This window comes from Fringilla coelebs (assembly GCF_963513975.1).
Source record: "Fringilla coelebs genome assembly, chromosome: 4".
In the NCBI taxonomy this organism is placed as follows: Eukaryota; Metazoa; Chordata; class Aves; order Passeriformes; family Fringillidae; genus Fringilla; species Fringilla coelebs.
In genome coordinates, this window is record NC_140032.1 from 60,940,711 (window position 1) to 60,965,410 (window position 24,700).

The 24,700-nt window shown below is 37.1% G+C and overlaps 1 protein-coding gene across 7 annotated transcripts in view; it reads right to left on the reverse strand.

Moving 5' to 3' along the window:
* Positions 1-1,104: 1,104 nt before the first annotated feature.
* The window catches only part of GAB1 (GRB2 associated binding protein 1), a 95,885-nt gene continuing 72,289 nt past the window's right edge, over positions 1,105-24,700 (reverse strand). For 2 of the 7 annotated variants that reach the window (XM_084203923.1, XM_084203921.1), the window contains 8 exons: positions 22,328-22,932; positions 20,384-20,469; positions 19,874-20,177; positions 8,488-8,577; positions 6,669-6,762; positions 6,206-6,329; positions 3,198-3,320; positions 1,105-2,990 (listed from right to left, as the gene is read on the reverse strand). In XM_084203923.1, the coding sequence (XP_084060049.1) occupies positions 2,832-2,990; positions 3,198-3,320; positions 6,206-6,329; positions 6,669-6,762; positions 8,488-8,577; positions 19,874-20,177; positions 20,384-20,469; positions 22,328-22,932 (1,585 nt within the window). In that variant the 3' untranslated portion in view covers positions 1,105-2,831. Of the gene's footprint in view, positions 2,991-3,197; positions 3,321-3,935; positions 4,012-6,205; positions 6,330-6,668; positions 6,763-8,487; positions 8,578-19,873; positions 20,178-20,383; positions 20,470-22,327; positions 22,933-24,700 lie in introns of those variants that run through there. The other 5 variants (XM_084203926.1, XM_084203924.1, XM_084203922.1 and 2 more) reach the window with 4 other exon arrangements.

Here is a 24,700-nt window from a genome sequence, read left to right on the forward strand (position 1 = left end):
ACCATGGAATGATACCAAATCACCTCTCAAGTCAATCTTAGAGCACAAGGCACCAAGTTTTCTTTTGGTTTTTAAGAGGAAGATGTTGTATACTTGTAAAAGACATATTGAATATATACATTTGCAATTTATACTGATACATACAGCAATGAAAACTGTATCTGCAACTGGTAACATAGAGTTTGAGCAAAACAAGAGAAAACTTACCTATTTGAAAAAGGAACACTTGACAAGCAACATTGACAAGCTACTTCTGCACCAGTATCTGCTTGAGTTTCCACCAGCTTGCTGTCAACTAGAGTGTCCTCACAAAGCTAGTAACTGAAAGTGACATAGGGCTGATATCAGTTTCACTTGCTTTCTATCACCTACAACTTTAGGAGTCACTTTTTAAATTTTATATTCATATCCTTAGACCACCCAAGAGCTCAGACAGATCTGCACTATGAAGCCCCTGCAGCTTCACTGGTGAAAATGAGATGTATCATCAAAAGTTAAAATCACTCCTCTGATTCTGAACATACCATGGACAGCATGTAAGTATGGAAAATGTAACATTGGAATGTGGGGGAGGAAACTGCTTAGAAATCTAATTAAAGAAAAATTGTAGGCTGATACTTAGAAAATGTTACACTGTGTGTAGAGTGTGGAAATTCCTGTTTTCCTTAACAAAAGAAAGGGAAAAGCCTAGAAATTAAGAGTGGATTCTCATAACAATAACATAATAACATCATAATAACAAATCTCTCATCATAATAACAAATAATGTTGTGAATCCTGCCAAATTTTAAATGAAGAAAGAGTAAGTGTAATCTGTAAATCAAGGACTGGTATCAGCAAACTTAGAGCAAATCCATCTTCTATCACTAGCTCAGCAAGAGAGGCTGGCTTACGAGACTGATTTTTTCCTGGCTCCCAGAAGAGTGGGAATTCACAGTATTTGGCTTCTTGAGGCAGGGTCAAGAGATAAGAGATCCAAGTTAAAAATTGTTCTACCTGTACATCTACAATTCTGAAAAAATGTGGTTGGTAACCAGGCACCATCCCAGACACACTGATATCCGTTTGCTGCTTTGCAGGACAGAGTTTACACACCAAAACAGAACAACTTGATTTATTTAAAATTCACCTCAAAATGCACTATGTTTAGTTTCTTTTTTTAAAATGAACATTCAAAGCATCAAAATATTACTAATTTAAAAAGAACCTTTGTTAAGAAAAAGATAATTTACATACTCTAGATTGTGGCTGTGCGGGGAGACAAACAACCAATGGTAGATTAGGCACAGTATGAAGGCAAATATGCCAGAAAACAATGCAGCTTTAAGCTCAACTTTTAAATGATCTGGACAAAAAAAACCCCAATTGGGCAGGAAAATGAAACCAACCACTTAATTGAGGGCATTTGTATTAAACAAAAGTGTTAATAAGTTTTCTATCTAGACCTAACTCATTCATGTATTTAAAGAATTCTATCTTCTTCCAAATAACAAAAAAATGTTTCTAAACCAAGGCAGATTATTACATGGAACTGGCATAGTAAAATAAAGGATCACAGTATACAGAGTTTAAAATCCTGTACCAGGAAAGAGCAACAAGTGGTTTACAAGGGGATCATTTAGGTATATTATCTAATTTTTAAAAACAGAGATATAAAATATCAGTTGCATAGGGATTTAAATATAAGGCCAAGCAGGAGATTAAAGTAAAATAGAGCTCATAAGAAGGGCACTATGGTGTTAAAACATCGTATTTCCATTTGAGTTAATGTCTAATTCAAAATCACAGTATTTTGCCAGTACTACAAAAAGTGAATGTCAAATTGTCCCATTAATCTTGAACTGAAAACTGACATTAGAACTTCTAAACAGTATAAAGCTAAAGCTCATTGTCTAAACCTGATCAGTGTATTAGCACAACAGTGCTTGGTACGTACCTGATTTATATACTCTACCTTCTGTAAATAATATAAAGGTTATTTCTTGTTAATAAGTGTGAGATCACAATATTACTGCATGCCATTAGTGGTTTGCAGGCTTACTTGACATTTAATTATTCAGTCTTTGAAAGTGTAAGATCCCACCCTGCAGAATCTTCACCCATTGAACAGAGAACACTGTCATTAATCAAATACAATAGAAGTTCCACCACTAACAACTAACATATAAGGCAGGATTTTAGGTCTAAACCCAGTACAGTTCATTATTATTAACTCACAGCTATTTTTTGTTAGGAAGGTAACCTGTAGACTTCCACATAATCTTGTATGTATTAAATATAAACAAGTATGTAACTAACAGTTGTCTCTTGGCATTTCAAGTAGATTATTCAATTCCAAGAGTATTTCTGAAAAATCAATTTTGAGTTGTTAAAATGAAGTTCAAATATTAATTTCCGTTTCTACATGTAGCTTAATTAACCTAAAATTGTGAGGAATAGTAGTGTAAGGCAAAAAGAATTCTCCAGATGAACTAGACATTAAGGTACACAAACTGTGAATACCTGAACCAACGTTGTAACTGAAAAAGTGCATAAACACAGTAATACTACAAATGTGTTAACTACAGAACAAAAGGTTTTCTGCAACTTAAGTAATATTATTTTACAGGTTATTTACAGGCTGTGATTTTTCCAGACACCACAGAGCCAATTCATGATCTTAAAGTTCCTTTGATATGTTCAAAGTGTCTTTTGGCTTCCAACCTATTCGGTGAGGAACTGATTCCCACCCCAGGGAATTAGGTACTGTGCAGGTGAACAACACTGCCATTGTGGTTCTGTGATTCTTCAAAATTCACTTATTTCCATTCTTCAAAGACAAAGCAGTGTTTTCACTTCACACTTTTCGTGGGTGTCTCGGACTCTGTAGACTGTCTGCCATCAGTCCATGCCTCACGCGTGCTCTTCAGCGCCAGCGTTTTCTGCTGGTCCACCACAACGTAATCAACTCTCTCGTCTGCCACACTGCTGCCTGAGCCACTGTTCTTTTTCTGGGAACAGTGAGAAACAAGTTCAAGTAAATTAACAACAAAAAGGCAAGTAGGTGTCCCAAATAGACACAGAACAAGCACTGGTTTCTCTGAAAGGTCCAACACTGTCTCTACACTAATCATTTGAGAAATGACCATTAAGAGATCTTACTGAAGGCAATTTTGAATTCCTGATAGCAGAAAAGCAAGAGCTGAACATCTGCTTACCTTACGAGGTGGGGTAGACTTTCCTGAATCTAAGTCCAGATCTAAATATTCCACTTGTTTATCTCCTTTAGGTTTTACCATAGGGCTGCTTCCTCCATCAAGGCTGTTGCTTCCAAACAAATTCTGAAATCATAATATAAACAACCTCAGCTACAAATGTACAAACTAGTGGTCCACATTATCAAATATACTCACTATAAACTGCCAAAATATAAAAGGTTAAGGAAACTATTGCAATCATTTAAATCATGCAAATTTCATTGACCCTGTATGGCAAGGGGATACATTCTACGTCAAAAATGGGACAGAGTCAAAACCCAATGGGAGGAAAAAAACCCAAAAACCACCCCCAAAAATTTAAGGTTGCCACCAAACCCATCTGTGTTTTCCACTTAATGTCCCCTTCATATAATGAAATAAGAACATATCATATTTTGTTCTTTTTAAATGTAGTTATTATATCTCAAATTTAGCATTACTTAAGCACACACTTTCCTATTTCCCTCAATTTTTGTTAAAAACCTACAATAATTTCTGCTTGACAGTAGTGGCAAATCTAAAAATGAAAATTTTACATTTCATTCAAAAATCATCATGATTAAGGTGAAAATCAAAGAGTATTGTTCAACTGACAAGATTAAAATATTAAAACTTTGGAAAATATGTGTAGGGCTGCCTGAACTGAAGCTGCATTGTATACACCTACATTTCAATTAGCCCAGACTTTTACAACCTCACCTCCTCTGTCCTCTCCCAGCCTGATCCCTCCCTCTTAACAGGTGTTATAGGAACAGTACAATAGAAGGACTCTTCTCTAAAAGATAAAGAAAAAACAGGAAGACAGAGGGCAGCAGTCAGCAAAAAATGAAGAAGAAGGCAGAAGGAAAGACAGAAGGGTAAGGCTGAGAGCAACTTAAAAGAAAAAGCAGAATATTGCTGATTTTATTAAAAAAACCATAAGTAAGACATCAAACAAGATGTCTTCAAAGCTGATGACAGAAAAAGATTAAGAATTCCTTGCTAAGATAGAGTTGGAACAAGCAAAAATTCTCAAAAAGTCAAATTTTAAAACAAAGGCCGTGAGATATGCAGAAATGTTCTGGTTCTTTAGGAAGTAAAATATTTTATGGGCTAAAGCCAAACAGGCTGGGTTTTTAAAATTGAAGTTATCCATTATATCTCTACTGTCCAGCTCATTTAACATTAAGCGGTAACAAGGACAAACACAAACAACTAATATGAAGTTCATTTTCGTTGCTCAAATTCTCAGAACAAATTTCTGTGTATTAAAGATACAAAAATCAGATTCTGTATCAATGTTTCCAGGATAAATTTAAAAAGCTTTTACTCATTAAACAAAAAATAATCTGTTATTTCAAACAAACTAAGCAGGCAGAACATATGCATTAGGAAACAGAAACTTTAATTATATACAAATGAAACAGAAAGGAAATCTGTTGAATAACCTTAATATAGGACCGGTGCAAGCAAACAGAAGATGTTAATGAGCTGGAGCATTAATTGTACCATCTTGGTATGGAAGTTAAGCCCCTGGAACAACCTTAAGAATCAACAGAAACACCCGGCTTGAACTGCGATTCTGGGCAGGGAGAACTGTGGGCACGGGTGGGGTGAGGCTAATCTCTGGTGCAATATGGGCTGTTTCTTGCACCTGTGAAACGGGATATCACCCATTACTTACCAATGGCCCCGCAAGAGAGGACCTAAGAATTAACATCAGCTGCTCCCCCGTGCTGAGTGCTTTTCCCCTGGAAGCACAACAGGCACGGCACAAGGCACAGCTTGGGGCACTCCGCAGGCATGCACCCCACCAGCTCCCACAGGGAATGGCACGAGGGGGACCTGGGATGCAGCATCCAGAGGTAGCAGAGGTGAGCTAGGGGGCAGGGGTACTGGAGGAGGCTGGGAGGGGATCCAGAACAGCAGGGGACAGGAAAGCGAACAGCATTGCGAGAGGAGAGCCCAGGGGCAGTGAGATGGGCCAGCACATAAGATATAAGAAGGCAAACACACAAACAGAACAAAAAAGGTGCTAGATAGGCCCTCCCCAAAGAAGGTCATATATAAATGATTTCAAGATGAAAAATACTGCTGTATCCCCAACCCAAACATATGAGTGCACTGAACTGATTGGATGGGGCTTTGAACAACCTGGTCTAGTAGACTGACTCTCATCATGGAATGGGAGGTTGGAACAAGATGATCTTTAAGGTCCTTTTTAATCCAAACCATTCCATGATTCTAGACTAGACAAAAAGCTGAGTTCAAGATACAGGTTTCCTCCAGTGCTTTATGCATATTATAAACTACATTTTAGTTTAGGCCTAGGTCTACTGCTATTGTCTTCCTCAAAACTACTGCTATTGAGTCTTCTTTTTCTCTCTCTCCTTCCCCTCACCAAAGAAAAAACACAGATGCACTGCATGCTGAGTATCTGAAGCTTCATTATCTCAGAAAACCCCCTCAAAGGGGAAAAAATACAGACATTTAATACACAAAACTTCTTCTATCTTCTTCTTTGAAAGACGCCTAATAAAATACACATAGTTCAATTTTCATAGAATGTATACAACAAGTATCAATTGGTTTTTCCCCCTGTTCCTTCTACATTTCCTGGAAGATGTCCTTTTAATACAGTTTTTTTAAGCATGTCTCAGAGGTCCTAGGACAGTTTATTTCCCTTCATGTCATAATACTGAACTCATGCATAGTCCAAGGACAAACAATTGTAAATGGGGGACAGATTCTAGGAAAGAGGTAGAAAAAATGTCATGTTGTATACTGTTTTATATAAGAGATTTTCTTTATGCTCTTAACTTCTTCAGTGAAATCCTACCAAAATTACAGCTTTGCTATGGAGATTTTTTAATCATTCTGTTGATCTAGAAGTATAAAGGGAGTGATGTTGAGTGAAGGAGCTGTGTTTGCATGATTTAAAAGTAAGGACTGCACAGGAAGAGAGTAGTTAAGATGTAGATTTTACATACTGGGTCTTCAGTGGACTGATTTGGGTTCATGGATACATAATTCTCTTCACTGTCGTGCGAGTCACTGCTGGAAGTTGTGCTATGAACTGAATCCGGTCTGGGAGACACGGGAAACCTGGAGGAGCTAATTACCAGGAATTATTTTACAAACAATACATCTGCAATATCTTAAACCTCCTGGTAAACAACAAAAATAAGCATATTAGAGCTGAAATTTTCATTCAAGTTTACTAGAGGGTCACATTTTTTGGTTACACACAGTCCCTTATATTTAATATCGCAAAACAAAATTTCACACGGACACACTTTATTTCAATGCACAGATACACACAGAGACTCATACTCTTCCAAGGGAAATTTCAAGCTACAAACAAGCTAAAATATGATACAGATGTACATACATTTATTAACATTCCAGTCACCAAAATTATTAATCTGAATGAGGAAAAGCCAAGAAACTTACTCTCGTGCAAAGCTTCTGGTGATAGGAGATCTAACTGGAGCTTGTAATTCTTCCCATTCAGGCAGAGGTTTTATTTCTAGTGGAGCTGGTTTTGCTATGTAAGAAACAGACAACTGTAAAGCACAGAACTTTCCTAAACAAATTTAAATTTAATAGCTTTTCACAGACTAAATACAGAAAAAACTTCTATCTTTCAAATAGTAAGTACTAGTAAGGAAAGGGAGACACTTCCATTTTCAGAAAGACATGATATATTAACTTACGTTTTTAATAATTTCAGGTAATGAGAGGAAACATCAATTAAAAAATTAAAATCTTAAAAAAAAAAACCCACTGCAACTTCAGAATTTTGCAGCATATACTTATAGGTTGTAATTCTGTTTTGAAAAGAGATTTTGAAAGTGGCAGTATTGTGTTCTGTCCTCATTCTGCCTTGATGACTTGTTGAGCTGGCAAGCCCAGGGCAGGGCTGATGGGCTGTTTCAGCAGAGCCAACTCTGGTGACTTTTCTTGGCTCAGAGCCAGCTGTTAATATGCAAACTCTGCCCTCACTGTGTACATGTGCCTTTACTGGTGAGGTTTCATTGCTCCGTGAGTGGGCAGAACCTGCGGCTAAGACTAAGTCTGCAAAAGTGAGAAATGAACCAACACCAGGAGGAGCCTGGCTCACTTCAGAGATGATCCATAGTCGAGCAGAGCAATGTGCCACTCATGACAGCTTGTGCCACTCATGACAGATAACATTGTTCGCAAAAAAAGTGCCATTTTAAAATTTCATTTTCAGAACAGAACAAGTTATTAGCAAGAAACACATTATGCTTCCCTCCAACTTATACGTCTCACACCTCCTAAACATTAGCAAAAAAGAAAAGTATAAAAAGGCTTGTGGAAAAAAAAATATCACAGAGTCAAACTGCTGTCAACTTTATCCTCTCTAAAACTGCTTTTGGAAAACAAAATGCAATGTCATCATAAAAACTGCCCTTTCTGTCCTTGTGCCCCCTCCCACCATGAGTCTTCTGCCTCTTGGCAGGTTCACTAAGATCAAGTGTCAGGCATGTAGTAACAGAACTGAACATAACATAGGCAAGATGATACTGAAGTGCAACTGACACAAAAATTTATCAGCTTGGCTCAAGTTTTCTGTAAAGGTCTGAGACTACCTGGCAGGAATAAACAGTGGGCAAGGTGCTGCTGCAGCAGACAGAGCCAGGACTTCGTCCAAAGCCCACCAAGAACAGCAGAAGTATTTCATCCTGTTGCAATGGACTTCAAAACCCAAAGGTAATCAGTGATACTTCTCTGAGATTTTTAATGTTGTTCATTATTTTCTCTACTTCTTGTGACTATGTAAGGCACCAACTCAGCATCTTCAATAAAGCCCATGAAATTAATTACAATCCTCTTTAAGGTGCATAAATAGATGTCTGTACTAGTGTATGATAATATTTTGCTTCCTTTTGAGACCTAAGAGAACTGTGATTTCAGGTTATTGCCTAACAAAAGTTTCAAGTAACTTACAATTTACAAGTTATTATATACTTGCTTCTAAATAAACAGACAAAATATGAACAGCCAAAACTTAAAAGATCAGAACATTCATGTTAATATCAAAGAAAAATTTCCATTCACTGTTCAAGCCAGAAAATCTTTAATTCCTTATACAGGAAACTGGTTGCTTGGCATGGAAAATGCATCCATAACCTTAGACTATAGCAGAGAAGAATATGCCAGAGTTATTCTAAAATAACAATTTTTAAAGTTTTTGCTTCACTTATTTTTATAAAGCTCCATATACATACAGTGCTAAAGTACATACCCTTTCTTCTTGTAGTAAAGTCACCTATGGTTTGTGAATCAGTTCGCTCTAAACCATGTGGTTTAGGTCTTAAAATTTTAGGACTTTGACCTAATTGGCAAAAAGAAGACTCTCTTAATAATATTCTATTTGTAAGTGGAAAACTGGAATTTTATAAATAAACATCACAACCCCCTGCAGAAAGGTTAATGCCACAAGCATAAGCAAGCTGCTGAAGGAGATTTTACAGTCTAGCTGGGACTCAAACTAAGGGCTTAAGCACCAAACCAGAAACAAAGAAAACACTGCATGCAAGTAATAAATATACTGGAGGCAAATGTAAAAGCTGTACAAAAAGGCTAAAAAGTGCATCAACAAATATTGCAACTGATCATTACTACTGGTTTGATTAAAAAAAAAAAGTACATATTTGAGGTTTATTTAGTATGAAAAGAGAACAGTCATGTTTCAGATACAAGTTGAAATACCCTCAGAGAAATTAAATCCTCCTTAGTCACAAAATTTCTTTGGAAATAATGACTCTTGGGAGTCTCCCCTCCTGTGGTGCTCTTGGGAGGTCTTCTACCCAATGTGTATTTCCCACTTGAGATGCCCCAAAAATCTTTTTTACCAGTGCATTTGTTAAACTTGTTCCTCAGAGGTCTCCATCTGTCTGTACCAAACCCCAGCACTCCAACCCTGCAGACACAGTAGGATTTTCCTCCCAAGTTTCCAGTCTGCATATGGCCCCCCACCAAGGCACAACCCAACCTCCACCAGAAATGGCCCTGGCATGAAAATACCAATCATCTCCCTACAGACAGCAACGCAAATCCTCTCCCAAAACAAGGATGTTCTTTAGCCAACTTGACCAAACTCTGCAAGTGTTCCAGGTCATGCCATCTATTTTAAATAAACATGATCAATAATGTATAATAGCCCTAAGCTTTCATTAAAGTCTATCTGACAAAGTATAATATTAATAAACAATAATTTAATAATATAATACTAATAATATATATTCATATAACATAATAATATATTATACAATATTTATAAATTTAATATTAAAAAAGGCAAGTGCCTTCAAGTGGTACACCAACAAGCCATATGAATAAACCAAATGAAAAGTTTAAGTCTGGTTATCTTAGAAAGCTGCCCTACAGCACAAAATGGAAAAGGACTGGTACAGACTCAGGTGTGGTACGCCCAACAATGGGTGAGAATGCTTCGTAAAGAATAAACTTGGCAAAAACCACCAGAAGTTTGCAAATCTCTACCCCAAGGGTTTTGCATATGAAGTGCTGTATTAGTGTTATCACTGAAGTATTGGGAATAATCAAGTAACAACAAGAAAGGTAAACACAGGTTTTGTACTGGATCTTAACTTCTACATAGTGCTTCTGAGAGACCATGCAGGTAAGATAAAATTTATTTATTCATTAGTAATGCTGCATAGCAACTTCCTTAAAAACAAAAGGACATGATTTTTTTTTACACAGAAAGTTCTTTTCCAATTTCAAAATCAGATGCTCCCTTACATGGCTCAATGCACTGATGAAACGGGTGAACAGTTGGGCAATGCTGACCAAAGACAAAGACTGTGAAGAACATGAAGTATTCCTGCCTAGAGCCAAGTCAAAAGCACGAGCCAACATGCTGATGTACTCAATTCTGAGCTGATCCAATATTCTTAAATCCTTGCCTATAATTCTCTGAAAAGAGCCTGCCTATTTAAAAAGACCAGGATCTTCAAACTGATGGAACAATTTCAGAAGTTCAGATACAAACACTTTTTATTAAGGAAAATTTGATGCTGATCATAATAATTTCACATTTCACAGTTTTATAATCTGATTTAAAAGAAATCTGGCCCAATACAACTCAAGTAAATCTGCACTGACATAGAAGCACAGATTGTAAGCACAGTGAGACAACTAGCAGAGGTAACAGAGTTAATTAAATTATTTAAGCAGTGTGCACTTAATAACCTCTGCTCTTATAACCAAACAGACTAAAGTGCCTGAAACCCATAATACAGAGATAAGCTCAAGGAACTCAAGGCTGTAACTCATTATTTCTCCTTCTATTAATGATGCTACGTGGTCTAGCACAGCCAACCTTTCTGAACTGGGATTAGCCCCATTTGTAAAATGTGGCTATTATGTAACTACCTGCTTCCCACTTCATTTAGCACTTATACCAACCACTCAGATTTTCAGAAGAGCTATATAAATAAGTACAGGTCCCTTTAATACTTCTACATCAGAAAAGAACATACAAAACTCACTGAGCTTTCATCTCTTGCTGCTGGAAGACTGTTCAATCTCAATAAATTTGGTGGCAAACCAGCTTGCTGCTACCAACCAGCCAGGATAATGCAATTCTTCACATTTAATGTGTCACAGAGAATTAAAATATTTGTGCAGAGTGTTTTCTTTTTCCTCCCTACAAAATAAAAAACCAAAGGCCTAAATTCTATTGAGGGGCTTATCTGTGCAACAGGAAAGAACTAACATCAGGGAAAGGAAAAGAGGAGGGGGGGATCAAAATCACAAATCTGAGGTTTCCTATTTGTGTAACTGCAGAATTCTTTCACCCTGTTTTTGCTCATTTAAGAAGATAAAGGGACATGAGCCAGGGCACTGAAAGGTCTTAATAGTATCCCTTACTGCTTTCAAATGACAATTTTCCGCAGGAGCACATCCCTGTATCTCTGAAAAGCAACAAACTGATTAAAATATTAAGGGGAAAGTGCTTCCCACCTGTACAGCAGGCTGGGCTCCCACATCTGTTCTATCCACAAATACTCACTAAAGTGTCACAGGGCTGTTCTTCAAATCAGTGTAGTGACAGTAGGGCTCTATGGAGAGCCTGGCTCCATACAGCATTCCAACACCAGCAAATCTGAGGAACACACTTCCTGTGGTTCCCACAGGCCCAGATTTACCTCATCTCAGGAAAGATAACGCTTTTAACTTGCACACCTATTCTGGGAAAGATAAATCTGGGTAAAGGAAAAAAAAAGTTTCATCTATGCGATTTAACTTTTTTTCAAACTGTAGAGGAAATAAATGTTCCAACATCACTGGATGCAAAACTACATGGGGGGAAAAAACCCAAAACCAAATAAATTATGTCAAGTGAAACCAACCAAACAAGAAGTGAAAATTAGATATTTTTACTGTTCTATCAAGTCACCACCTGTGAAATGCAAAATGCTACAGCCAGGAGAGAGAAGCACAGCTTCTGCATGTTCTATCAGGCTGTACAAGGGCACTCTGAGCTGAAAAATTACTAATGAAGTCTATTTTTCTAACAAATGGCTGCTTGTACCAAGTGCCAGGCAGAGCAGGCAATTATGGCTGTGGTACTGGAGCACACTCAGATGCATGAATTCTGCTCCTGGTATTTGGGGCATCTCAATGCTGCCTTTGTCTGTGAAGTCACCAGGAGAAGAGTCCATTTGACATGTTTGAATTAATTTCAAACAATGGTTTAAACTGAAAAATCTTTTTTGGTTTTTGCACCGACTCTTGTTGTTTTCCATAGAACACCTGGAATATAATATTGGGGAAGGGGGAAGTTATCCCACTGCAGTAAATTCCTGCATCAGTGTAGGTGGGTCCTAATGTTTTTGGTTTTGAGGACATAATGCTGAAGAGATTAATTTGTTCTCAGATTATTGCCTTGAAACACCAGAACAAAACATGATTTCTGTTAAAGACACTTCTTTCCTGACTGGATGCTTGCTCCATGGCTTGTTAGCAAGGGGATTTCATGTCAGAAAATTTCAAACATCCTCACAAAAGAGGCCGACTCTTCCATTTAAATACTAGCTATTTAGGGCTTAAAATTTTAAGGTAAATATACTAATGTAACAGAAAATTTGAGAAATGCATTATCTATTTGCCGGCCAACAGGACTAATCCTTGTGAGATAAGGAGATCGATCATATGTAGGAATGCTAGAGCAGTGCTGTGCTTGGGATAGGAGGGGGAGAGCAAAAGGAGAAATCAGCCACATAATTGCACTGCATCCACACAGAAGTACTTTCAGAGAGAAATAACTAACCACAGTTCCTTGTTTCCATCAACAAAATACTAATCTTGACCCCTTCCCTTTGTAATTAGATGAAACTGAAATTTGCACTGAGGTCCAGGAATTCCCGTACTCAGAATCACTGTAGATTTTTCCTCAAAAAACAAGGCTGAAATTCACTGTCTTGCTCCCAAAGAGTTTATTATCTGGCTTTCAATTCTGCAGAGTAAACTCCTGCTTTTCTTCTCTTCCTCTTCCTCACCCAAGTGAACCCTGATTCCCAAGTACATCAACACAGAGCTCTACAAATATCCTAAATTCGCTTTTTCATCTCTGTTTTTGTAAGACTGTTTCCTGCTAAGGCACTTGTAATTAGAAACATGTATTTAGTTATACAACATTCCAATGGATTTCCATACTAGTATCCACCAACAAATAGGAATATCAATAATGTGCTTTGTGCTGGTTGGGGATAAGATATGGATGCTGGTAACTATGGTCTCTTTAGGACAATAAAAACAAACTGAAATAAACTTATTCTTCAATATTATGAAATATAAAAAGCAGTCACATAAAGACTTGCTCTTCAGTCTTCTCAGACATCTTTATCCCCTCAAAATAACTTTTTACAGTGAACTGGTAATTTGAATACTACAGAAATTAAGAATGAATTGGAAAAAATAAGTCCAACTGATCTGACAGCTAATGTTCACTGGTATTTCTAAAATATTTGGCAAGTGCTATAAAACTCCTCAAAGAATGGCAAATGCCATAAAATTACTCAGTGAATACCAACGCTATTAATCATCAGGATACTATTTGACTACTCTAATTTGTGAGTAACTCTACATGTCTCTATTTTATAAGCCCCCAAAGCATGATGAACTAAGAACATTTAACATAACAAAGACTGTTTTAAAACCTAAGAACAGTGTTCTGGAGTGTTTATTGATTAGCAATTTAATGCTGCACTAAGATTTGCGAAGTCCAAAAGACTTCAAAATCAAAACACAGAAAAAACCCCCAAAATTTAAATTATTCAGTGGAAAACTAAAGATTAAGATTAAGCCTATTAAAAAGTAATGGAATAGCATGACAATATGTGCATTAAAAACTATGTTTTCTTGAAAAAAGTGATAAGGGCACAGCAAAGAAGAGAAAAAATTTTATGCAGATAATTAAAAATAGGGCATTATTACCCATGTTCTCTTGTTCCTGCTCTACCTCATATCTTTGGAGTTTAAAATTACAAAAAAAAAAAAAAAAAAATCCCTAGCCCTAATCCCTAAACTTAATCATCCCCAGCACTGGTGGTATCACAGTAAGTACTGCAGCTTATCGTTAGAAAACTGGCATGTTTAATTTTTTCACAACCACTGTGTCCAGCAAATCGCAATCCTCCGCAGCTGTGATACAGCCATCCAAATGAAATCTTTATTGAAACTATTTGTTGTTTCAAAGTTTTAAAAGACAAATCACAGCTGCAAGTAAACAACTGGTACATCACAGCAAGGAGTTATTTAAAGCCATTAAGTGAAAAACTAGACTTGTACAAGTAATTTAGTACAGGCATGGAGGAAGTCTAATTTTCAGCTAAATGGGAACTTGTGGTAGATCAAAGAAGAAAAAAAAATCTCAATAAATTTGTACTCAACTTGTTTTATGAACTCTGAGGAAGCACCAAAACATGATTTGTTTTCCCCCAAAAGCCTAATTTTTTAAAATTCCTAAATGGAATGAACAAAGGGGTGTATTCTTTCTCCAAGAGAGAATACAAGATAAAATGCATGGATTTCTCAGAAGCAAAATGAACAATACTTCTGTTCAGAAAAGTCATCACAAAAGTTATAGTTTCTTTTTCAACAGATCTTTAGTTCAGTTCTTGCTGCAGACAGAAATCACCATTATCATATTTTCAATGCCTATTTGTCCTAAACCCTCAGAACATAAGTGAACCTTTATTAAAGAACATGCAAGACAATGATGATAGTGTAGAATACTGAAATGTTGCCAGTTCCTAATTATTATTATTTTTAAAGAATTGTCAGTTCCCGTTGTCACAAATACTGTCAGTGTTTCACTGAAGTTTTATTTAAGGATGGTGTGGTGCTCCTCCTGTATCAGGACATGCAGTATGTTCACAGTGTCCAACTTAAATATTTAGATGTTTGAATGTCTAACAAGGAAACTGTTCATCAGGCTATTTACAGCTACCTTCATGATTAAGGGGAGTTAATAATTTCCTTAACAATTAGCTACTTTGCCTGGGATTTGTAGAGCACCATGCTACACTGCAACAATGGATCATTATTCCAGTCATACAGAAGCATCACAGTGGATCCTATGGGGACCAGAATGTGGCAGGTGCTTCCTGCCACAGGAACGCTCTGTACACAATTACCTTTTCAAAGTAGGCCTCAGCACTTTTATAAAGAAAACTGGAATTCTCTGTGAAGTTAATCTATTTGGGAGATGCTTATGAGGAGTGGCGGCAAAGATACAGCCACATTTTTAGAAGCAATCCACATATTTGTGGTTTAAATACACAGATTATGTCTTTTAACATTTTAAATGAGAAAAAAAACTACAACAAAAGCAACCAGATAATTTTTTAAAACATTCTTAAAAACAATTAAACAATTAAACCTTTTTAATCATGATTTCCAACTCCATGAGAATTTTCTTGCTCGCTTTTGGTTTCTTTTGTTTGTTTTCTTGTTTTCAAACTGCAACTGGGTATTTTCTTGGCATGAAAATATATGTATCATCACTCACTGTCTCTAAATCCAAGCTTACCACATGCTGGGCTGAAAATTACCAGGGCCAGGCAGCAGTCTCTTTTAAAGGCAATCACGTGGACTTAAGTTGTAGGAAGCCTCTCAGATTAAATGCTGATATATTTTTGTTGAAATATAAGCCATCAAAAACCAAACAAAAAACCCACCAAAACAAACACCCTCCCAAAAAAAACCCCCAAACAACCAAAGCACCACACTAACTATTGGTTATTTTTGCTATCAGCAAAATAATCTGTGCCACCCAACCCAAAACTAGGACTGAAAATATTCTTCAAAATAATCTTGAATGCAATTAAACCCTAACAATATTTGGACAAATAAAGTTTCTATTCAACACAAATGAAGCAAAGCCCAGTACCATGTCATAAGCTGGGAATTCTAAATTCAGTATTGTCTCTGTCAGCAATTGTCTGAGTGATCTTGAGGGCATTGTTCTATCTCAGTTCCCCATGACCTGGAATTAGGACCTTAGCTAAATAGAGCTCTCTCAGAAAGTGCTTTTAAGTATTATTGATCAAAAACTTTACAAAAATTATATTTATATTCATTCATTCACACATTACAATCATATACTATATTCAAACAAATAAGATTTAACTTTTGACTTTCATTTTATCATAGCCATTGTTAGTTCAGCCTATGCCCACTGTTCATATATTTATTTTCAGAATCTTAAAAAGCCCACTTTGGTAGAAATGTGCTTTAACACAGAAAAAAGAAGTTACCAATTAAATGTAAGCTGGGAATCAAGCTGAAATTTTGAGGAAGTAAACTCCACCATCTCCAATTCCATTGTTGACTTTACACTTTGATTCAGATATTGAAAAACTGCATTTTATCAGTCAAGATGACAAGCACATATTTCTTAAGAGATTTCAACCTTACAGATGGGATGATATTACATAGCTATAAGGACTTGCTCTGGACAGCTCCTACACTGTTAACTTAAAAAAAAAGAAGTCTGTTTTTGTAGTTGTTTGGTCCTAAAGTCTTGTTTTAAGATCAGATACCCCTCTGTCCAAGCCATTGAAAGAAATCCCGGGGCAGGAGGAGAGGGTCACTGTCATGCCCAGAGGTTCACAGAGACCCCCATCTCTCAAGTGTTGCACCACTCAAGTGCTTCCTCCTGACCCACAAAAAACAATTCATATCGTTTTAATTTTATTTTTGACCACAAACTTTTCACTTGAAAAGAAAACCTGGTTGTTCTTTGCTGCCTAATCTGTCTAGGGAGTTCTCCTTCACCTCACAGCATTTGGGCACCTTTAATTCTACTGCTCCTTCTTGGATAAACAGTATTTTGAAGAAGGCATGTCACCATCACAACAAATGTCCCTTTTGCTCTGTGGCAGAACCAGTCACTGTCTTTGAATAATTCAGAGAGCAAGACCCATCTGCATGGGGGCGATGCAATATTTTTTCTGCTTGAAGCCTTTTACCAGCAAACACACTTCCAATTTAGCATCAGGACTACATGCAATTGTGGCAAGCTAAAGCAGTCAAAAAAGCAGAAATACAAAAATAAATATAGCAAATGGTCCTCAATAACTAAAGAAACAGCACTCTGAAAAAATCCAAACTTAAAAATAATTATTTTTGTCATTCAATTACAGGTGAATGCAGAGAGGCACCTGCCAAACAGTCTCCATTTTGTCCCAAGCAATACATCACTTACCTTTTGGCATTCTTCTCTAAAGAACAAGTAAAGTGTTTTTATTCAAGTTATTGGGGCAGAGAGACAACACCATGTTTTGAAATTCCTTTCACGATTTCCAGAAAGTACTGGAAGCTCCCCGTAATTACAGAAGCAGTTGTGAGCTAGAGAAATGAATCTACCCGAATCTGTATTGTAATCTCAAGGCTATAGATACTTTTATTCATTATTATTTTTTAACCCACTTTCTCAAACAAAGGTCTCCTAGAGGTCAGTGGAAAAAGAAACAGACTGGGGAGCTCAAAGAGTCTAAGGCTGCAAGCAGCAAGCCCTTATTATAAAGGAAAAGAGATGCTAAACACATATATTTGACAACAAAAAGCAGTGTATCCTTCCTTTATGTGCTGGTTTCACTGCATTATCCCTTTGTCAAACACATTTTTAGTACTAGATATAACAAACCTCCCTGACCCACAGAAACATGACTGACCTAAAGCTAAAGCTCATCTGAAAGGTGTTGATGGTATTTCTAATAGCTTCCAAAAAGCTTGGAGGCAGTGCAAACACTGTTTTTGCAGCAATCTCTAACCAATACAAAAAAAAGACAGAGCAGCTTCTTCTGACAGAACATTAAATGTGCCCTTATAACACCTTACCCCCAAAACACTTCATCTCTGCAGTATTTGAGAGACCATCTTTTGGAGAAGCACCAATGGTCTTCAATAGACATTCTTGAACCAATGGCATATTAAATCCCCTCAACATTTATAGGAGCAATAGCCTGAAGGTAAATATTTTATGTTCCATTTCCTCCCCTTCTGTGTCTGCCAAAGATTTATTTAACACACAGACCTACTTGACACTTCCTTTGCACCAATTTGTAGCAGAAGAGCATTGCAGTACATTTACATAAACAGAAACAACCTGATAATAGAAGCTGCTACAAGAACTTGAAAGCTGAAAAAGCAACACAGAAAACTATAAAGCACACTGTTGTTTTAGTTAGGTAAAGGTCCACTTAAACAAGGGCTTTACATAATTTAATTCAAAGGAACCCAAAGGTATATCTCAAAGGAGTTATTTGTGCAGAGGTCTCAACTACTGAAATGGGAATATATCACCATTCCAATGTGTCATCAGATCTGTTCTTCACAACAATGGAAAACTTGCAGTGGTGCATTTGATAAAATTAGAGTGAGGCAGTCTCTGTGTGTGTGCTACTAAGACAAAACCATCAGTGGTAAATCAGAATCATTACCATGCTTGGCAGCTCAAGAGATTCACAAAACTTTTTTCAGCCCCTAAGCACTATACCATATTGACTTTTAAGGATAGTTTTACTTTAAAATCACTTTAGTTTCTAAATTACATTAAAAAAACCTATTATTTTATTTGATAACGTTTTACAAAAATCTACAGGCAAAAATTTCATCCAGTAACTCTCATTAAGAGGTATGTTAACACATTTTAAAGTCCTTCCCCTGGTGTTAGCTACATCTTTCTAGCTATAAGGCATTTGAGGATGGGAGCAAAGCAGGAGCCTTACATGCCACTCTCTAAATGTGAAACACTAATTCTGTTCCAAAAAGAGAAATCCAAGAGCAATGATGCTGCCTCAGCAGACATCTGTGCGGCAGCTTTGTGCTGCCAACAGCAAAAGTGAGATGCTTTTCGACACATACATTTATTACTTTTGAAGGTCAAATATTTTATCTGTAAAATACACAAACTGGCCAGTCTGGAAAAATATTTTAAATTGGTTTAGTTCAGTTCAGTTTATTCTGAGAATGTTTTCCAGTATCAACTTTCATCAATCTCTTCCAGTATTTCTTAAGAACCAAACAAAACTGTTGTCTGATAACACAGAAACAATTAGACACAAGCAGAGGGCCAAAAGTCTTAAAAAAGGCCATGCCTCAATTTTTGAAGATGGACAGGTGGAATGAGACATGGTGCTTTCCATTGCACACAGCTCATCTATCAGAGTGACACCCTCTACTTCCCTTAATTACAGACAGTTTTCACTTAGTGGTAAAAATACTAATTTAAAGGTTTAATTAGTGAATATTTTGGATTATCTAAATATTAGCCATTACACTTTCCCACAACGAAGTCAGCCATTGTCAATGTAAATACTAATATTCTCAAGTACATAAGATTAAAAATAGGACTTACTTAAATGCAAAATAGGACAGACATGTGACCTGATGTTCTTTAGTTCTCTCTTCTACAAGAAATTCAGTTATCTTGTCTCAAAAACTTAATAGGGAAACAAGTTCTTTAAGCATTTGCCTGTATTTTTAATAAGATGGTTGATAAAACATTTTAGATAAACTGGAAAATCCAAGCTATTTATTAGGGATTCTCTATACAAGTAGCTCTTATAGACACATCGCAACCCATTCGTCTTGGTTCCTTAAGAACTCTGGTCACGCAAATAATCCTTATTTCAAGGAAAAATAAACACATTATGTGTCAGATTTTGGAGATTTATTTTTTAGGACAGATTCAAAGGGGCCCTCTAAAATGAATACGTGTGCTGATCCTGTACTAAGCATTGCTATGGCTATAAATTTGTGTTCTACCCAATGCCTTATGTTCTCTCTCTGCATCACAAGTGTCTTCTATATACAAGGACACACTTCTGAATCTTAGGAATTCAGAGTCATTTTTTCATTAGTAAGTATGGCAAAAAAATCTAAACCGATGCTTTTATTTGGCATTGTTATTGCGGTGTTTTAATAATGTTAAAAATAATGCCAGGGCTCCTCTGTGATTTGGTTATCTCATAGGACAAAAAATATTTATAAAATAATTTCTAAAAACATTATAATTTTCCTCTAAGCAGAAGTTGAAAGAGCTATGTTATTTTCTTACATGATAAAAATTAGGTTTTCTTGGAGGTTTTCCTCACCTTTTCTGTCTGGTTTGAGGTTCCGATCTACTGGCGGTGGCTCACATTCTGCAGCAGGTACCGACCGTCTGGGAGGGGTCTTTGGGCTGGACCTGAAACCCATGTGAGCAGGAGGAGGGACTTGCTTTCCAAACAATGGAAAATCAAACGTGCCAGGTATCATTGGTACATAGTTTGTTTCCTGGATGGGTTCAGTGAAGCTGCTGGAATGCTGTCGTGGAGGAGAGTTGGGATTCATTGGGACATAATTTTCATCTAGTTCTTCACTTGAAACACTTCCCACTGTCAACATGCTTCTGTTTTTCTAGAATTAACATATATTTCCTTTAACAAAATAAGTTATGCAATCAGCTGTGAATCATATGAGTCTTTTAACCTAATCTACTCAGATTAATGAATTCTATTGAAAGTGAAAAATGATAAACACTGTACTGCTTGCTTTCTTACACAGGGACAAAGAGCATTCAAGCACTGTCACTGTTGCCTCTCATCAGATCAAGTCATACTTACAAAGTGGTTATGGAAGCCTTCCAATGAATTAGATCTGTCATTCAGAAATGTTCGTGGAATATCATAACAGTCTTGAGAACTAATTTCTAAGGAAACAAGAAGAGAAAGTGGCTATTTATCACCCCTGTTCCTGTCACTTGGCACAGACATCCAGAGTCTACTGTTATTTACTGTCTGCATCTGAGAGTACACAAGCACACCTCTTGAAGCTGTGGCACATAGATATATCTATATTTGAAAGGACTGTGTTCACAAACAACCTTAGCACTCATCAGTTACAACTTGAAGCACTCACAGTGGCATTTTTCCATGGCAAGAAAAGAGAAATGAATTTTTGCTATTAAAGAAGCAGCAGAGTCTATCTTTTAATTGAGCATGTGTAAGAACTTAGTGCAATGAGTGAGAATCTGGGCCCTCAAGAAAAACCTAGTCTAAAATAAACAAACAATAGATATAGTTTAACATCTGGAAAAAGGCTTTCTGACTGATGCCCTTTGCTTGGAAAGTGCTGATTCAACAGGATCCCATCTGTTGCAGGAACAGGTGAATCCCTTCTCTCAGGTCCCCAGTGTGGTCTCCAGGGGCTTTCAGTTGGAGTGGACTGCTGCAAAACCAAAGATTTCTCCCTTTTTGGAGTCCTGGCTCTTGGCAGTCACCACTAAGCAGGTCCTCAGCTCTGTGGCTGATTCTTTGCTGGACAGGGGTCTTTGTGAGACTCCTGGCTCCAGGTGCTGCTCATCCAGCAGGCTGCTTTACCCTGTGGCAGGGATGCCCCTCCTCCTGAAGCCAGCACAGAAACTGGGTAAACTATGGGATTTATCCCCACCTTGCCCTGAAAAAAAACCTTTGAAGTTTTTTTAAGATTTTCACCACAGAGGAAAGATAAACAACTATGCTCTTAAGTACCAAATTTAAACAATATTTTCAGAAAGACTAATTTTCTTGAGGCAGACAATCTCAGATTCAGTATAGGAATACTCACCTATAAACTTAGCAAAATGAGTGTTTTGGTTTTACTTGGGAGAAAATACTACATGATGGAAAATAAGCAAAGCAAGAAAGGATCTTTCATAGTGTTTGTTTGTAATTTTAAAACACTAATTTTATGCTCAGTCTACAAAATTAATGACAAACATGACAATAGTATATGAGCATCTGTATGATCCCATCCATTCTGCATACTGCCTCCTCTAAAATCCTTGTATTCACCCCTCATTTCAAACAATTCTCCTTTAAAATCATCTGTAACATAAACATTGACTTACATGAATAAAAAATTTCACTTTAAAAACAACACTGTAATACCCACCTGCTTCAGAAATCTCAAAGAAAGTGAAACCCTCAGCCCAAAAGTGGTTAACAAGACAATGCACATGACAGCACATCTGGAGTAGCAACATTTAGGCGGCCACAAGGAACAACTTTGATTTAACTAAAAGACTGCAGTAAGCATATCTATCATATGGACAGAAAGAAAGGCTGGTGGCAATGATCATCAAATCAGGGTTGATCTCAAAGCTCTGGGTATACACCATATCCCACTCATTTCATGAAACCATTTCAGCTTCTGCAGATTGTACCACATTTCACATTTTACCACATTCTGAAAGACTGAAAATGGTAGTATTGAATTCAGTTATATGAGCTTATTTCCAAATAAGTATGTCTAGATCTTCAAATATTTTTAGCCAAGGCTGAATGCCACAGTGCAATATACATCCCTAATGGATGTTCTGTGCTTTGCTGTTTTGATGGTTTCCTTTAAAAATCTCCATTCCTCTTTATAATATATTTTAAACATAGTGAACACAGACCAGTTTGTGAGGGGCTAAACACTTGTTCCTACAGGCTAGAAATGCCCCTCACATTATTCAGCCCATTTGTATCATTCAGATCACATAGCTCAAGACAAAAATTCTGCAGGATAACACATGGAATGCTGACCTTTCCGGAAGACATTCAGATCTCCCGTTGAAATGGTGTTACTGCGTGAGGGCAGCACTCCTCCTCCAGCGGGGATGCAGTAATTGCTGTCAGTATCTGAAGCAGTGCGGCTGATGCTACAGGTTTCCACAGGAGATCGATCTGCTGCCTGGTGAGGTTTGGGTGGCCGAGGTGGAGGGATGTCTGGAATAGTCTCCAGTTTTGAAGTCTGAGACAATGTTCCCTCTGGAAAAGTTCGTGGGATCTGATAAGTACCTCCGGGTGTGGGGGGAATGTCATAGCTAATGGAGATGTGCCTCATCTGTGCGTCTAATGACGTTGCTGATGGGGTATTGAAAACATGTTGCTCTCCTTCGGCATCAGTTCCAGATGGAGACGCTGCCTTGGGCAAAACATCCTGGGAGTAACTCCTAGGCAGGTTGTAGAGGCTGGAGTCTGCCAGTGTCAGCGCCGAGCGGGAAGGTGGGGAATCGTAGACGCAATGCTGTGGGAAGAAGCCGTTCACAGCGTGCTTGCTCCCTGATGCAACAGGGTTTTTGTGGGAGGGCAGGTTATCATTGCAGTCTGTTTCTGAGGAGCTGGATTTTGCAGAGTCAGCCTGAGATCTACATGTAAGATTGTGAGATTAGAATGTTGATGAACACACAGAGAAAAACAAACATTGCAAATCATAAACACAACATTTATCATGTAACCAACTGAAAAGTCTAACAGTGTCTTCCAATTTCTTTATTTTCACTTTTTAAAAATGAGATGCAGGAACTCAATTATTAAACAAACAGGAGTACCTAGGCATCTTAAGTAACTACATTCATACGAATTCATTCATGTGAAATATATAGCACGACTGTGGAGCTTTACCAACAGCTTCACAACAGGCTGACATTTTATAAAGCAAGTGACTTTCAGTATGCCAGTTTCAAGCCAAGTTTGGGGGCTGGAGATTTTTTAATAATTTTTTTAACCTATGCTGCAAACTAGCAAAAGTTTATTGGCACTTTTAAAGGCAAAAATAAGATGCTCAATTCTTGGACTTACAGTACTTGTTCATTATAATCGTTATGAAAAAAATGTTAAGAGAAAAAATATAACTGCTTTTAACCCCCCCTAAACATGTGCCTGAAGTTACACTGACCATATAAAACCCATTTGAAATATGTAAGGAAAAGAGAAATAAGATATAAAATCGTAAATAGGAGGAAAATAGTATGTTCTTTGAGGGAAAAAAAATCCATAGGTTGCATGTACAACAGAGAGCTTTTGTCTTTAATGCAAATGATGGTGTTAGATTAGGAAATTCTTTTATGAGAACAGCACTCATTAGTACTGGTACTAACCACTACCAGTAAACTTACATGGAAAGTAACCACATTACAATAATTTGATTCCCTTTCTAAACCTCTCCATTTAATTTGCTCCAGGCAGAGAAATTCTGTTATCAGTCTGGCTTCCTTGCTTAAAAGAAAGTCAAAACAGTGGCAAAATACTAACACTGGAGATGTTAGTGGTGTAGTTAAGTAGGTCCATACACTTTTTGATCAAACATACCATACTTCCTATTTTCATTACCTCAACAGCGTACCATTGTGTTAATTTATACATGCATATTTCAGCATGCATGTGTATCAATGAATACCTGCAATACAACTCTTAGTAAGCTCTGTTAAGCAATTGGACCACACAGTTACAAAAGTTTTGAGGAATAAAATACATAAAGTACACCCACTACCATAAGAAGCATTTCCCCCCTTATTTAACAGGCTCTGCACCTCAAAGTGATCACAAGCAATATTTATTATTCTCATTTAATTTGTCAGTAAGTTTGTACAAAAATTTCCTAAGGGTCAGCTGGATTTATCTCTCAGGGTTCTGGCAACCTGAGGAAAAAGGAATCCAGTTAAGCCATTACTTTAGATTCCTTCTCCAGTCATCAGAGGAATGGAGACTGTGTGACACACAATTTGTTCTTCTTAGATATCCATCTAAACCAAATGAATCACCCCCGAAGTGCCTCTCTGCCAGCTATCAGGGGAACCAACATGATCTGCTTGGAATGGACATCTGCACTCAAGAGATATGTCATTCACCTCATGAACTGGTTTTTGCTCTGTTTAACAGCAAAGATAGAATCTTCCACCAGGACAAGAGGCTTTTACCCTCCTTTTTGCCCTCCTTTCAATTTCATCACCTTTTCCTATCAGCTTATTGTTTACTAAACTTTTTCTAATTTCCATTTAAAAAGTATAGTAATTTTTCTCTGATTACTATCTTAAACATAGATTTCAGTTCTGTCACTGGTCAAAACAGGTTTCTAGGTAACTCTGAAATTTAATCTGAATTTAGTTTAATCGACCCCCCCCAAAAAGAAGATAG